The 15,430-nt window shown below is 40.3% G+C and overlaps 1 protein-coding gene across 3 annotated transcripts in view; it reads right to left on the minus strand.

Moving 5' to 3' along the window:
- Positions 1–205: 205 nt before the first annotated feature.
- The window catches only part of KIF16B (kinesin family member 16B), a 142,274-nt gene continuing 127,049 nt past the window's right edge, over positions 206–15,430 (minus strand). For all 3 annotated transcript variants that reach the window (XM_055725896.1, XM_055725897.1, XM_055725898.1), the window contains one exon: positions 206–1,225. In XM_055725896.1, coding sequence (XP_055581871.1) covers positions 1,067–1,225 — 159 coding nt within the window. In that variant the 3' untranslated portion in view covers positions 206–1,066. The remainder of the gene's footprint in view (positions 1,226–15,430) is intronic.

Here is a 15,430-nt window from a genome sequence, read left to right on the forward strand (position 1 = left end):
CCAGTCACAGTGTATACATATATTTTTGGATTTGCAGCAATATAAAATGAGTTTTACCTGTATATACATGTGCAAGTCTGAATGAGTCCTGAGTAATTTTAAAGTACTATTAGTCAAATCCTGTAAATTTTAACAGATGAAAATAAAACTCAGATTTTACAATGTTATGTTATTGTGAAGAAGGTGGTTTTTTTTTTTTAAAAAAAAAAAAAAGAAGTATAGCACTTTGCATTAGCTTTATGCATAGCCATGAGCTCTGTACAGTGCACAGTATCCACTTACAGTCTGGGTAATTAGAAAATCTAAAAAGATGCTGACTGCATTCTTCAGTAACTATTGCTTCCTCTGCTTCTTAATTAATGGTGAGTGATTCATTCTGCCTCAAAACAACCAGGTGTGGAAGACTTTTACAGGGTTTAAATTATATTCTTTCTGCTGCATATATTTTTGTAAACATTCAAGTTACCCAGGCCCTTTAATTCTTCTGAGGAAGACTATACAATTATACAATCAAATAGTTAAAATGTGTGTCTGGCGGGAGGTGGGGGAAGGAAACAACAGTGGAATATGAGCATTACTTTAAACACGACAATATGCTATAAGGAAACAACCGAGGAAGTGTTCTTTATGGAACAGCTTGGACAGAAACCAAAAGGCTGCTCAGAAACCCTCTGTCAGCATGACACACCGACACCGTAAACACGAGATGCTCTCGCCCCACCAGAACAAATTGTCTGAGCAAATGGGAAGGAAGCACTCCTGCAAAGGAGCGGATCCAAACTCAGCATGAGAGTCAGAATCTTTTTACAATATTAACAGCGCAACTTACAGAAAAATATCTGTATACCCCATGCCAGGAAAATGCAGGCACTAGTATGAGAACTGGTAAAGGACACAGGCTAGCGCTGGGGTGTAGCTTAAATAGTCTTAAATGGAGTTGCTTTGAAAAAAATGTTCCGGGTATGGAGGAAGATACTTCTTTTTCTTCCCCTCATTTCTCTCACACCACGAAAGTGAAGGCACCACTCGACTGTGCTCCTCTGGCATAAGGGTCCTGGCCCAAAAGTTAGCTGGTCCCGTGGCTGCTATAGTCAAAAACACCTTTCCTGAAGAAGGGGGAGAATTCACAGATGGTGTATTTTGACAGAGTTAGCCCCACTTTATCAATGTGCAACGGGGACGATGGAGACTTCAGCATTGCAGAGAAAAAGCTCCTGAGGTATTTCTGTGGAACAAAATGCAAGATCTCATAAGATTCACTTGATCAAACTGATTACAAGCACTTTGAAGAGTTAAATGAACAGCAGTATGCGAAGGAAAAAAAAAAAAAAAAAGAGAGACAAGATCTCCTTGGACTGTGCAAACTCCTTTTAACAACCACCAGCATTTAAATCCATCCATAAAACAATTCTACTGAAATGTCTGCATGAAGCTTAGGAAAAGCAGAAAAGAACCATTTTCCATTTCTTCCTCTGCCAAGCTTAGTAAGTGTTTTATTCTGTGCTTGTGTGATGTTTTCTGGTTTGTTCTGTAGTTACGTAATGCTTTCTGCTAATCATGACCTGCTAATACTGCCGTCTAGCATTACCAAACACTATGGCAGGTGCAAACCTCAAATCCGTTCTGCAGGAATTTCACTACATATGGACACAAAAGGACTTCAGAGATCTTTCCTTCATCAAGCCTCCACTATCCCTGCATCAAAAAGGATTTGTTTTGATCAAGGCCATCTGCACAAAGACTGCATGACTTCCATACTAGCTCAGAACCTACCAGAATCTTTTCACTGAGCTATCCTCTTTCTTTTTTTTTTTTTTTTTTGTTTTTAAGTCTTACACGTGGAGAAGCATTCCCCCTTCCAAAAGTTAATCATCAACCACTGTGCAGCTCACATCCACTTGTGCCTAGAGACATTGTGACAGATGTACACTAAAACAAAGCTAGTTTTCACAAACCTGATGGTTTCCTTCACATATGGGTTGAATTATTACTATCATTTAGCATGATTTAGTAAGTCATATTTATAACTTCTGAATGAAACACAGTAGATAAAATGTTGATCAGATAGGTGCTAAAAAAGTACCCAGTGTCATCCACATAGCTATGAGGGAAATCTCATCTGGAGCACAGAGATAAAACTCGTTTGCTCTGCTACAGACTGACCATGGAAAAAGATAACTTGAGAAATTATTCTCTAATCTTCGGTTCAGTGGGAAATGTATCTGCAAAACAGAACAGCACAATCTCCTCTGCAGAACACAAGGTTTAGTTATTTCAGTGCAGAAGCTTTTGGGGCATAGAAGTGGTTTGTTCAGGAAGAAGTCCTAATTATTCACTCTCTTCTCAAGGAGAATTCCTCCATACTATAACCTGTTATCTATCTAAATGCCTTGGAAACCAGCTGTATTAATACCAGAGAAAGCAGGATAACAAAAAACAAACAAAAAAGGCAGCTGGTACAAGCTATTCTCTTGGCAGGACTGGTGAATTTTCTTTTTTATGTAGTTCTCCCACAGGTTGTATTAACGTTCATGAAAAAAATTCCATTATAAAAATGCCTTCAAGATTAATTCCAACAGACTAAGAGGTAATTTAAAGTGAGCAACAGATGTCATATCAACGTTTGTCATAATTAGTTCACAAAGTAGGGCCCTTTAAAAAAGGTCCCAATCCAGTAATGCCTGAAGGATGAATACGGTAGAAAATCAAATGTAAAACATGGCATCCTGTTAAGGGTTTTAACACTCTGCTGAGAAGTTACTGCAGTAATTCCGGTTTATGGCTACCGAAGACTCAAAGGTACCAAAATATCTCGCCAGAGACATTACAAGACCTATTGCGTTCACCTTGGTATGTATGGCCAGCTAATTGACTGTCATGGCTTTCCTCGTAGAGCCATTACTCATTGCTTTATCATGATAGCTCTAATAGTAGAGTAGAAAAAAACCCCAACACCCTCTGCTATAAGCATATACTAATCTGACAGGGAAACACTAGGAACAGCAGGTATACTTATTTTCCCAGTTCTGCACACCGGAGTTGCTCGGTGAGTATCACAGATTCTCTGAACGTGAAAAAGATCCTTGGGAAAATGGCAACAAGCAGACCCTACCAGATTATGATGGAATTAATTCTGTATGAAGGTTTCCAGCCATATGGCTTGGCATTATGTGCTCTGAGCAAATTAGCCCTCTTATAAAACCCCTATCTGCATTTGTCCTTGATTGCAATGCTGATGTGTTAGCATAACACAGAGCTGATATGCCCTCGACACAAAAAAAAGCTGTTGCTTCAGAGAAAAAAAAAAAGGCTGCTCTGCCCAAATCCGCTGGCTAGCAGTGAATTCCATAGTGAGGAAATAGCGATTGATGGCAGAAGTGTTTGCTAACACCACAAGCATGTGCCTGGATTTGAGTGCTGTGGCTGAACAGTAAGGGGGAAGGTTGCTCTGTCCTGTTGGCTGCAACGTGGACAACGAAGTGGAAGAAAGTGGCAGGAGAAAGGGAAGAAAGAGTGCTCCTTACTGGTGCGTGGAAAGATGCTTCCCAATTTCAGATGGGATAGGGAGAGAATGAGGGTCACAGCAAGCTGGGAGAGGGGCAGAGCACATCAACACCAAGTGCCAGAGATGACGACAAGAAAACTGTCTTAGAGATCCAAAAGAGACTCAACATGACTTTATTGCAATGCAGGAGACCACTGCAAGCTGCTGGAGTGGGAGCAAGGCTAGATTAAAGGATCTTCTCTCTCAGGGCTCAGTGGGCAGGGGGAAAGTTGTTTTCAAAGCTTTCTTATTTAATCTATTTCCAGCAGCAGACAGGATTTTTCTCTATCTACAGAATAGCATTATTTGTGCCGAGTTAAAAGTAGGTGGGAAACACTCTGGTATCTCGCTATGTATTCCTTTAAAAAAAAATTCTTAGCAGAGACTGGCAAGCTCAGGATGCCTTCACAGAAACATGTCCAAATGTTATACAAATTGGTGCTGTGACTTCCTACCAGCACTTCACTGAGAGCATCTAAATCGTTGTCCCTGGTATGCAAAGCCCAACGTTACAGCAATCCTACTTTTGCTAGGTTTGCGTGGTTACCTTGGAAAGAAAAAACTAGGTAACTGCTACAAATATTCCAAAAGGCTTGGTTTTATTACTCATTTTTGTTTGTTAGCCTTTCAAAACTCTAGCCATTTTTTCTGGATTATTTAGTCTGGTAATCAGTGCTCTTCCAAATGCATTTAGGAGTTTCATTTCACTAATAGCATTCAACCTGCTACAATGCTGGTTTGCTGGAAAACGTCCTAATTATAAGTTTGTAAACATCTCTATGTGAGGGCACAGGACCCTGGCACTGCAACAGGGATGTAAAATGGGTAACTTACACATCAGTCATAGTGGTTGCTCAGTCTAAACACGCATTCAGGAACACCAGTTTAGAGAATGGAAATACTCTTTATATGCACAAAACACTTAAAGATAGAAAGCCAGGTTAAAAAAAATAAATACCCAAAATGGGAAAAGCAGTGGGTTTGCCCTCTAGGCACACGTTACAATCTTCATGGCCTTTAACTTAAAATTTACGACAGCCGTATCTGCAAGTTTTAACTTTGCATTCCAAGCATTTGCAAATGAAACAAGACTGGAGAAAGTGGTGTGAGGCCCAAAGGTTTTTCTTTACTTACTAGACTGAGTAGCTTTCCCTCCCTTTTAATTATGTGAATAATGAAATGGTAACCATTTAAAAAGCTTATTAAAAATCATTTTAATAGGGTTCACCTTTTTAGCAGTAGGCCAGTGTTCATCTCATGCTCAATCCATCAGCACAGCAAAGTCATTCTAATGATTTTCGCACCACTTCGTGATGTGGGGACCACATAATTTTATACATTTTAAATATAAATCCATAACTTAAAGTTATTAAAATTATTACAATCAAAAAGCTTTCTGGAATGTGAAAGTGTTCTTATCATCCCTTCAATTGTGGCATATTAAAGAGGAATTCAGTTCAATTACATTGTTCTCATAATCCATTACAAACGGCGACAGCCTCAGAGACCAATAGCAGAGCTCTGAAAGAATCGCAATTTTTCATTAAACTTTGGTGTGATTAAAAAATCATCAACTCTGGTACTTCCATAAAGTGAAGAAACTTTGAGATCTCTCTCGCCTACTGCTGTTTCTAGTGATTTCCTCAAAAAAGCCAGCATTCTAAATTCTTTAAATACAAGACTTTACAATTAGCATTATAAATATCACCTAATATTTGACAGAGCTGGAAGCACCAAACTTCAGTAAGATAAACCTTACAAGGTTTTGGGGATTTTTGAAACAATAGCTTATTTTCTTTGAAACAATACCACCCTTTCAACACCTACACGTCAATGTGATGGTCAAAAGCTTTACCAAAAGGTCACTGGTGGCTGAGGCAGGACTAATTAACTTGCTCATCTCACTGCTCGCACCAATCACATAATTATTCTGTCGAGTAGTGTTAAGCGCTGCAAGCTTTAAATCAAATCTTGATTTGAATTATTCATAGAGCAAAGCATACACAGGTATCAACAGCTGTTTTCTATAGAGTAAGAACCTGATTAAAAAAAAAAAAAAAAGAGAGAGAGAGACAGATTGATATTCCCTGAGCCTTAAAAACCACGTTATGCTGCAATTAGGTATTTGCAAAGCAAGATCTTTCTGAGGAAGACTCTAGCCCAAAGCAAGAAAACAGGAACATGCTTCACTTCCAATCCGTGATCACAAAACCAAGGATCTGCTGAGAAGACAACAGATGTAAAGGGAGCCTGCTGGAATGCAGAAACGGGAGTGTACCTCCTGCCTTTGTCTCCTAGAAATAAATCATTGATCATATGCAAAGGAAAATGAACATTTGGGGATCCTTTCCCAAATTAATCAGCCTTCTCTATTTTGGACCCTTCCACTGGTGTCTTGAAGAGGAAAAAAAAAAATTACTTCCAGGGTAGTTCTCCAAATACAAAGCTCTGCAGAAATGCCAGCAGCTATCATCACCAACTACAGTCTCTTGTGACAAAAAAAAAGCTAGGCTTAAACAGCAGGTTTCGGTGTCCCACAGGGACCTCAGGCTGGCAAAGGGCCCTGTCCGGGGTGATTCTATATACAGGATCTGATGAGAAAAGATCATGTATCTTCCCAAGAAAAATAGGATTCAAACTTCTCATTGGATCTGCTTCTTCCTTGTGGTTTTTTTTTTCTTAATGGCAAAAGTCAGAGGGCATTAACGTGCTGCACAAGGAGGTCAGCCAGGGCTGGAGCGCAGATGACAGGAACCCATAGGGAAATGGCAGTAAGCCACACCAGCTTTGCCTCATCCTGGACACTCACCACATCACAGCCACCACATGGACCAGATCATCTGGGTCAGGTGTGGAGGACAAGGAAAGCAGTGAGCCATAATATAGGAAGCTTCTTTATGAACTGAGTTCCAAGGCAGCGGGTTCTCTTATGCCAAACGCCCCAACATTACCCAGGAAGGGGTATTCAAGCTGTCCAAACGAAGGTGTTTTGTCCAGGCAGTGATCCCAGCAGGCTCCTCCTGTGATCTGCAAGGCCAGCTTGGCCCTCCAGGTCATGATTCATCTCACCACAGTTAAGCTTCTGCCCTGTGACTGCCACTCAAACCGTCTCCCCTTCCCTTAGGGACCACCTGAGGACTAAACTGTCTAATTAGGAGTGAATAATTGCCAGCATAATGCTCTGATAGCTCTCTAAAAGTAGATTCAAATCCATTTCTGGATTTATTAATTTGGCTGATAGCAAGAATACAAAATAAGAGGTGGCATTACTTTGGAGTACAGCTGCTCAAGAGGATGGGGGACCAAACATAGGCTATGACTAAAATCTTCACCTCCAGCAATTCAGATCAACTCTCCACTCATCAGATATAACTAGCACAGAAACATTTTTGTCTTCTGTGTTTTTGTTGGTTTTTTTTAATAAAGAAAACACAAGGCTTCAATTCTTTTCCCCAACACCTTGACATATATTGCAAATCATAAAGCAGATCTGAGTAACACATGTGAGCAGGACAGCATGGGATATTCAATATCTCAAGTGATATTTCAGGCCCTTCAGGACGTACCTGATGTGACCTCTAGATCCATACACATTTATCTCCTGCACACACCCGTAGGTGATTACGTGCAGCTGTGATTTCACAGCGATGAGAAAAAGACTTGCTGCCTGGGAGACTACCTGGTGCCTGAAGGGTCTTACTTCTGTGAGAAACTGGGAGAGAAATCTTCTAAAATTATGACATGATCACCTGGACCAATATCTTTTGCAGAAAGACCAGGATAGCTGGGTTCTCCTTACAAAAAATAAATAAATAAATACAGTATTAGATACTGTCAATGTCGTGCAAAGCTTCCTCAAGGAGTCAGCGGTAACAAATGCCTCCGGAACTTATCTATCCCATAGGTACCAGAGACCTTGCTCTAGTCACACATGATTTGTGTGAGCACAGAGAGTTTTTTCAGGAGAATAAAGACAGATTCACATGTTTGAAAATGACAAGTCACCACCATATTAGTCATAATATTAAAGGGTGGGGGGGGGTATTTGCTTCAGATTGCAAGACGTTAATTAAGCTCAAGGCTGGATTAACTGACTTCACATTACACAAGCCAAGAATAAAGGATTGACTCGTTTTAATCAGACCCTTCCTGTTCACTTTGATTAGGTCTAATCAGAAGCAAGGCTGTTTACAGATAATGCCTAGTAGTCACTGAAAAAAAAATAATAAAAAAAGAACTTACCAATCAGTATCACCTTACCCTGTGTTTTATACATACACATGCAACTCCACTCCACACACCAACAATTCCCACCCAAACTAAATTCTGTGTATAACCACGCACAATGCACATCGCCGGCTCTTCCGAAGCACACCTGTGTTAAACTTCCAGCTGTCTCATCAACAGCCTTTGCCTGTACGAATGTCCTCTTACCGGTGGAGGGAAGCAAACCTGGCACCGCAGGAATCCTACTGCTGGGAAGTAACAGCCAGGCGCAGCTTTGGGGGCAGCAGAGCATTTGCTGCAGGGTCTGGCTGCCTGTGCTGCGGACTGGCTACATTCCCTAAGAAACCAGGATCTGTGGGTTTCCCTTAACAGAAATAATACAAGTATGGCATATTATGCTAAGTTGGCTTTTTTTAATTTACTAGCAATCATCTTAGCGATTTGACTGCGATACACATATGTAAACTCTTGTTAGATTGAGCTTCTTTCCTAAGGAGCTAGATAGAAGGAGATGAGACTGAAACATCCTACCGAAAACATAATACAGCTCTTCTGTTAGTGAACAGATTTACCTGTACAGCCCCCAAATGTTACCATGGGTGTAAATGCTGGATCTATAAAACTAGAATTTTATTTTTATAGCAAAGAATTTAGCCTTTGCTTTTGTCGGAGCTACGAACCTGGGCTATGGAGAATTGTGTTCTTGCCACTGCAGTGGCATTAACGCCACAGCAGTCTGTTGGTGGCGGACTTACCCCAAAGCAGAGAGAGAAGCAGCAGTAACATACATACCACTCCTTTGGGCATGTTTAGGGCTACTGAAATGACTTTGGAACTAAGTGGGTAAGAATCAAGCTCTTTAAGAAGCTAAATTCCATCGGAAAAACAGGACTTAAGTTTTTAGCCCCTTGGGAAACTCTCCCTATGTTTTTATGCACAGCACAATGCTTGAATCAGGGCTAGCTTCCTCCACAGCTATACAGGTAAAAGCAGATTTTACCACTACATCTCCAGAAGTGTTTGAGTGCCAATAAAATTTAATTTTACCCAGGGCAGTACTGAAATTTACTTGAATTCATACACCTTTTTGAATTTTTGTAATGTACAAGCATTCTGAGAGATGCCAGTTATGAAGGTGAAATTGCTTTCCCAGGTTTTCAAAATCCAAACTATTCATTATAGCTATTTACAGTGTTTTTCTGTGCAAGTCTAATGGCATAAGCACATGTTGTTGAATTACTATTATGCCACATCAATTGAATTAACTTCTGAAGTCAGTCTATATCCCAAATTGCAATCTTATTCTGCCTGAAATTCATTTAAAATCCACAGGACTTAATATTTCTTACAATGCCTGCTTGCTGAAAGCTTATGTTCATTGGCTGCAAGTAGCCCCAGCGAAACCTGAATTGTAGGCTGGCAGGGAAAAAAGGCAGCAAGGGCTGTGATTTACAGGTGCTCGGTCAGCGTGAGTCGTCTTTTGGAAGTGAACGGCCATATTCAAAAAGATCAAACCAGACCCGACTAGTGAAGGAAACCGATCTTTTCTTCGGAGCACAAGTCAAAACAAGTCCTGTCAAAATCTGTTCAGAAAGAACAACAACAGGATTGGATTTACCACGCATCCCCAGGCCGGCAGCGACAGCGTGTCGGCTGCCGGAGCGGCCTTGGCAAACAGCTCCCAAAGCCCATGACATGCATCACCCTCTACTCCTGGCACCCGATTCTGATTTTGGCAGAGGAGGATGGCTGATACGCTTGCTTTGAAAAGGGAAAGCATCGAGTTCAACCCAGCGGCCTTAGCCGAGCACTCCCTTTATTCACCTGCTCACATCTGAAGGTGGAGAGCAGTTACTGGAGACCCATAAAGGTACGCAACTTCAAAATTTGATATGTAGAAGGATGTTGGGAAATTTGTTCTGGACTGACAGCACAACACATTAGGATGTGGAGCTAAACTGGAGTGTAAGATATATGCTGTCGCTTACTCTGAACTTACCACATCATGATAAACACACCTCCTTGTTTTCTGATACTCTGAAATCTCTGAAAAGGAAATTAAAAAAAGGCCTCCATATTGCACATCCTAATTAATTCTTCTCTTGTAACGGAAATAAACATTTTACCACAAAAGATCCAGGTTTTTGAGGTACTTTGTATACCTAAAGAAACACCAAAATCATTGTAAAGGGGTATGTATATTACAGTTACCTCTAGCAAACTCTGCAAAACAGGCTTTCAGACCTGACCTTGAGTTAAGCACCGAGTATGAGCAAATGAGACCAAGGCACTGCTTACGCTCACTGTTCCTTTCCTCCAGCCTGTTGGACCAGAGCTTAAAATTAACTCATCCAGAAAATAACCCCGGGCTTTAACTCCTTTTAAACAAACAGCCATCTTTATTGTCTATTGCCATTATGTCTTGCATTTGCTGTGGGTCTGGCTGAATCTATGGTATTTAATCAAAATAACATTTTATTGGTATCGGATCAACTGCTGATGTATGCAAAGTCCTAATTTCTAGTTATTTGTATCTAGTGACTGTAATCAATAAGTAAAATTCATTTTTATTTATTCACTTTCTGAAGCTAACAGAGCCTCACGCAAGAAGCAGCACCACCCAAAAAAAGATGAAATGAATCAATGCTGAGAGATGCAACAACTCCTCTTTGAGAGCTTCTGTTTCAAAGAACAGCCAGGTGCCTTGGGCAGCCCCGATGATGCACGGAAGGATGGGAACCTGATGTGTGAAATCGCTTTTGGATGGCTAACTACAGAGTCCTACTGTCTGCAGGCAAGGCAAGGCTTCAGTGTTGTTGCTGAAAAGCAGTCATTTTTGTTCTTAAATTTTTTTAACTGTTACTAGAGATTATGAAAGGCATTTGGTTCAGACTAACTATACCTAAGCTAGAAAAGGATCTGTTCACATGCACTTCATAGAACTGATATTCACAATATGGCCCAACCACACACGCTCTTCTCTTGTCTTTGTGAATGCTCTTTCCTTCCGTGCTCCCGTTGCACCCCTGTTCCTCTAGTGGGAAATTAAAACCATCACTCCCCAGATGCTGCATTCTTGTAGTTCAGACTACAGGTATGAAACAACCTTCTCTGGGATTATCAAACACTGACATTTGTAGCGGTTTGCTTTTGCACTAGCAGTCATACCTAGCGTGCATTACGTCTGTATGAAAAGGAAAAGCTTCCTTTTATCTGTCAATAATTATCAAATGTATTCTAGATGCTTTCTGAAGTCCACCTCACTGAGATGCTTCTAAGAACAATATTTACAACCACACTGTCAGAGCCAAGCATGCAGTCTGCAAGAGCCAGGCCAGCAAGCAGCTGTCTTTAAAGCTCATCTTGAAAATCTTTGGTATTAGGGATGTTGCTGTAAGCTGATATTGGAGTCTAATAACTTCTTTTAATAATCACTTTGAACTGACACATAATCAGTAGCTTTGAAAGGTCTTTGTGACTGGTGTCAGTCAGGAAAAAAATCAAACAGAAATGATAACTCTGACCCCATTTGACAGGGTTTTTTCAATAGAAACATCAATTCACCTGCAACTAGCATGGAGCGGGTTGTCCCAGTTATACGTATTAAGGGCTGGGACCGTGAAACAAAGACCGGTGGGATGTACTCATGAAGTTCGTACTGAATATTCAGATGACAAATCATCTAAAATCTCATTAAAATATTTCTGCCCTCATGACTTCAAGGACAACCTCAAGAAACGAGGTCTCTGACAGACTCAGACATTCAAGCTTGCCCAAATTTGTCAACAAATATTTTGAGATTATTCTTTTTTTGCAGATGTTCCTTTTGCTGGTTGCCTCCAAGGTGTTAATTCTGAAGCTAATACATTTAAATAACAAGAATGAATTCAAGTTCAAGAAAAAGTGCTATTTCCATTATTTCACATTTTTCTTAAGAACCAGATTCTTGGAGCCATGCAAAACCAACAGAGTCTCACTCTTAAAGGAGAAAATTGGAGTGGCTAGCTTTTAGAGCCCTACACCAAAAGAAACCCCAGATATTATCACCTTTAAAAGAACTCAAGTGAGAATACAAACTAGTGCAAAACATTTGGCTTCTAAGTTAAAGAATCTTATTTTGAAAGCTTAATTTTGACTGTAAGTAACAGCAATATTTCAGTCAGTTCAGTGTCTACAGTGCCTTCCCCAGCCAGTCCCACAGATTCAAGAGCAAAATTGAATTATGCAGTTCATACAAGATTTATTTCTGCCTCTTGCATTAACACCTATCATTGAAAGCCTCATCAGCAGACATCAGGAAGTGAGAAGGTTAAGGACAATTGTATTATTAATTTTAAATAAATTGAGCGTGTCTATCTTTTAAAGAGGTTCAAAGTACCAAGAAAAAAAAAAAAAAAAAAAAAAAAAGAAGAGCAAAGAGAATGCCAGGAAGATGTATGTGCTCCTACAAAACTTGACGTAGGCTGGCCTTACCATGCTGTTACAGGCTGACTTTATTCATTCCCTGAGCTCTGCAAGTGGCAGCAAAAGGAAGCACAGGACTGCTACCAACCGTTGAGCTGTCTGTCGGTGCATCCCTGATCAGGGATTTTGCTTGTTCCCCTTTGCTGTCCACAAACCAACCTGACGAAACGCAGCAGTGGGAACAGGGAATGGGAAACAGGGAACAGAGACAAGGAGACAGGCTGAGGCTTGGGGGAGTTCTTGTCTTCCTTTACGCAACAACCTGTTGGGATTTTGTCAGCATAGCAATTGTTTTTTCCTAAGCACACTGGTGACAGCAAGAGCTGAAAAGAAAGCCTAGTGGGTCCGCAACTGCAAGGCTTCTGACCAAGGAGTCAAGAAGCATGACCCAGTCTGTTGTGTCAGCTCAGACTCCTGCCCAGTTTCTCTGGCTGCACAATGGGAAAATGGGGTTAAGAATCATTTTCAGTAATGAACAAGAAAGTGTGAGTCTAAGAGAAGAAGAAAAATAATCAGGGGAATGATATAATAGAAATGCAGTATTCCAAAGAAGCTGGGATTTCAGGAAAACTTATTACTGTCATCCACAAATCCAGCAACTCACCAAGGAATAAGATATTTTGCAGTTAAAACAGAAACAGATACACTCACTGAACCACACATCTCATGACATGGGTTTCACTTACAAAGTTTTTGCTTAAAAAAATAGAAAAAGGAATACACGTTGCCTGATTTCATTAAAAAAATGATCCTGTGCTCTTATCTACTGATTTCTAATTGCATGAAAGGATAGATACACACTAACTTCTATTCATTAACTTTAATCAAAAGAATTCTTGGCTGTTTTATTTAAGGCGGATTTAATCAAGCAAGGTTGGCTCTGAAGTGAAATTACAGTCTAAAGGCTGCGGAAAAATTAATTTAGAGTTTTGCCTTGCAACAGGTCCCTCATGAAATACAAAACTAATAGATTGCAATAGGGCATTCTGGATAGGTAATTTTAAATACAATTTAGATGTTTTCTCTCAAGATGTATAGGCAAAACCTTTGTGCAAGCTTGCGTGTTACTTTTCCAAAACTCTACAGAAATGTAAGCTATTGCTCAAAAGACTTTGTATTAGACCAACAAAGACCAAAGCAAAAGTGTTTACATTGCAACTAGGTATCATGCCAGAAATCAAGGACTTCTCAGGATCATCTCACACAAAACCAGTACACATAACGTGTGTACTTTCCTACCTTTCCTACCAACGAGGTATTGTGAAGCTTTCGGTTATGAAGCATTTGTACCAGCTAGGATAAATGAAAGAACTTCATGTTTTACATAAACTTTGTATTTATTGTGATTTTAAATCCCAATCCCCATAACGTGGGGCTCTCTGGAGTCTCACTCCAAGTAAATCCATTCCCATTATGATGAAATACACCCACTTCTAATCTCAAGCCGAAATAAGATAACTCTCTACATGACAATCTTAAATCAACGCAAACCCTACAGCCAGCCCCCCGACTCCAGATGCCTTGAAAGGTTCCACAACCCCCGCTGCCACCCTAGCACTTCTACTGCAGCAAGAATCCTAGAGATGCAGGAAAAAACAAGCTCTTCCTAAACTGTCCTGCAAAGGATGTTTTGGACAAATCTTTTTATAATTAGGCACAAGGAAGATTTCCCTCACTAAAGCCAAGGTGAGTCAAATAAAATAACAATTCAGATATCTGCGCTAGAACTGGCTCGGATTGTTGTACCTTTAGTTAACTGGAAGAGCAGGTTTGTTCCTACAATGACTCACAGTCTATTTGCTACATTTTCCCAGATCAGACCGAAAGCTGCAATTTAGTTTTGATATAAAGAAAAGAGCCTGTAAGGCCATTTCAGTAACCAACTGCTAATTTCAGCAAATACTCTAGTCAGGCTGTTTGAAATGACAGCTTAAGTTGTCTTATCCCTCACACAGCTGTACCTTGGAGTTTGAATGTTAATTTATGTGCATACTTAAAAAAAGAATAAAATTAAAAAAAGAAACTGCTGCTGCTTAGAGATGATTTGTGGAGAGCACTGGACTAGCCAAAGCTGTACTATCCCACTTCAAAAAGTTCAGGAAAAACAATGTGAAGTCACAGCCTATTCAAGGTGTATAAATACCTAATGCAAAAACTGGAGGAGCAGAGTAACCTTTTTGTCACCCACCACCGGGATGACAACTTTACTAATGATCTGGCAATACAGAATATTTGTTCAGAACACCGATATCAGATTGATATTTGTCAGGCTGTCACCTATTTTCAGTCAATCTCAGATGTTGGATGAGAATATACATTTCTGCTGGCCTGGATGCTGTGCTTTGCTTTTCTAAAAATGCTGTATTAGCTCATAAGCTCTTGACTAACAATGCAAACAATCAAGTAAGTTTTTATAGAATATTACAACTATAACAACACATCACCTGCAAAGCTTGAAAGAGACTGCAAAGGGTTTTCTGCAAAGCAAGGTACGGGACCAGGTATGAAATCCAACTGAATACAAGCTATGACTCTGCTTGCTGCCAAGGTCCAACTCTCTCACCTTTTACCTGACTGAACTCCCACATGAGAAACGCTCTATGGCCAAAAGGCTGAGAAACCCCATCCCTTACAAAGGCAATCAATCTATTTACTACTTCCCAGTTAGCCCACTGCAGTGTGCTCAAGGTTCATACCAGATTGACAGCCACGAGGCACTAACAGTCAGTACTTTAAATGCAACTGATGCCTGTGCCATTGTCCACTATTGCAATAAAACTTCCACTTCCACAATGCAACTCAAGATGTGCTTTGAGCCTTCAAAGTATTACATGACTTAGGAAATCATGACTAGTTAGATGGGTTTTCCCACTCTTCACCAAGGAGGCTGCAGCTTATGTTAGCAGAAACTCTCCGGCCATTGGCAAAGCCAGAGCAAACCGCTGAAAATACATAGTGAAAAGAAAATACCATGATTAGAGATCGAGATATAAGGCATAAGGGGGTTTTGATCAGCCTGTTGCATCAAATTCCTCATGGTAAGGATGTAATATTTGCTTGGCTCCTTGTCCTCTTTATCTAACTCTCCCTTAGCCACAGGGGATCTTCACTTTCTCCAGCACGGAGTGATTTGTCACAATTATTGAGTGGCACGGCCAAGTGTGCTATCTGGCATATGGCAAAACATATTCATGT

The sequence above is a fragment of the Falco cherrug genome, chromosome 13 (assembly GCF_023634085.1).
Source record: "Falco cherrug isolate bFalChe1 chromosome 13, bFalChe1.pri, whole genome shotgun sequence".
Classification (NCBI taxonomy): domain Eukaryota; kingdom Metazoa; phylum Chordata; class Aves; order Falconiformes; family Falconidae; genus Falco; species Falco cherrug.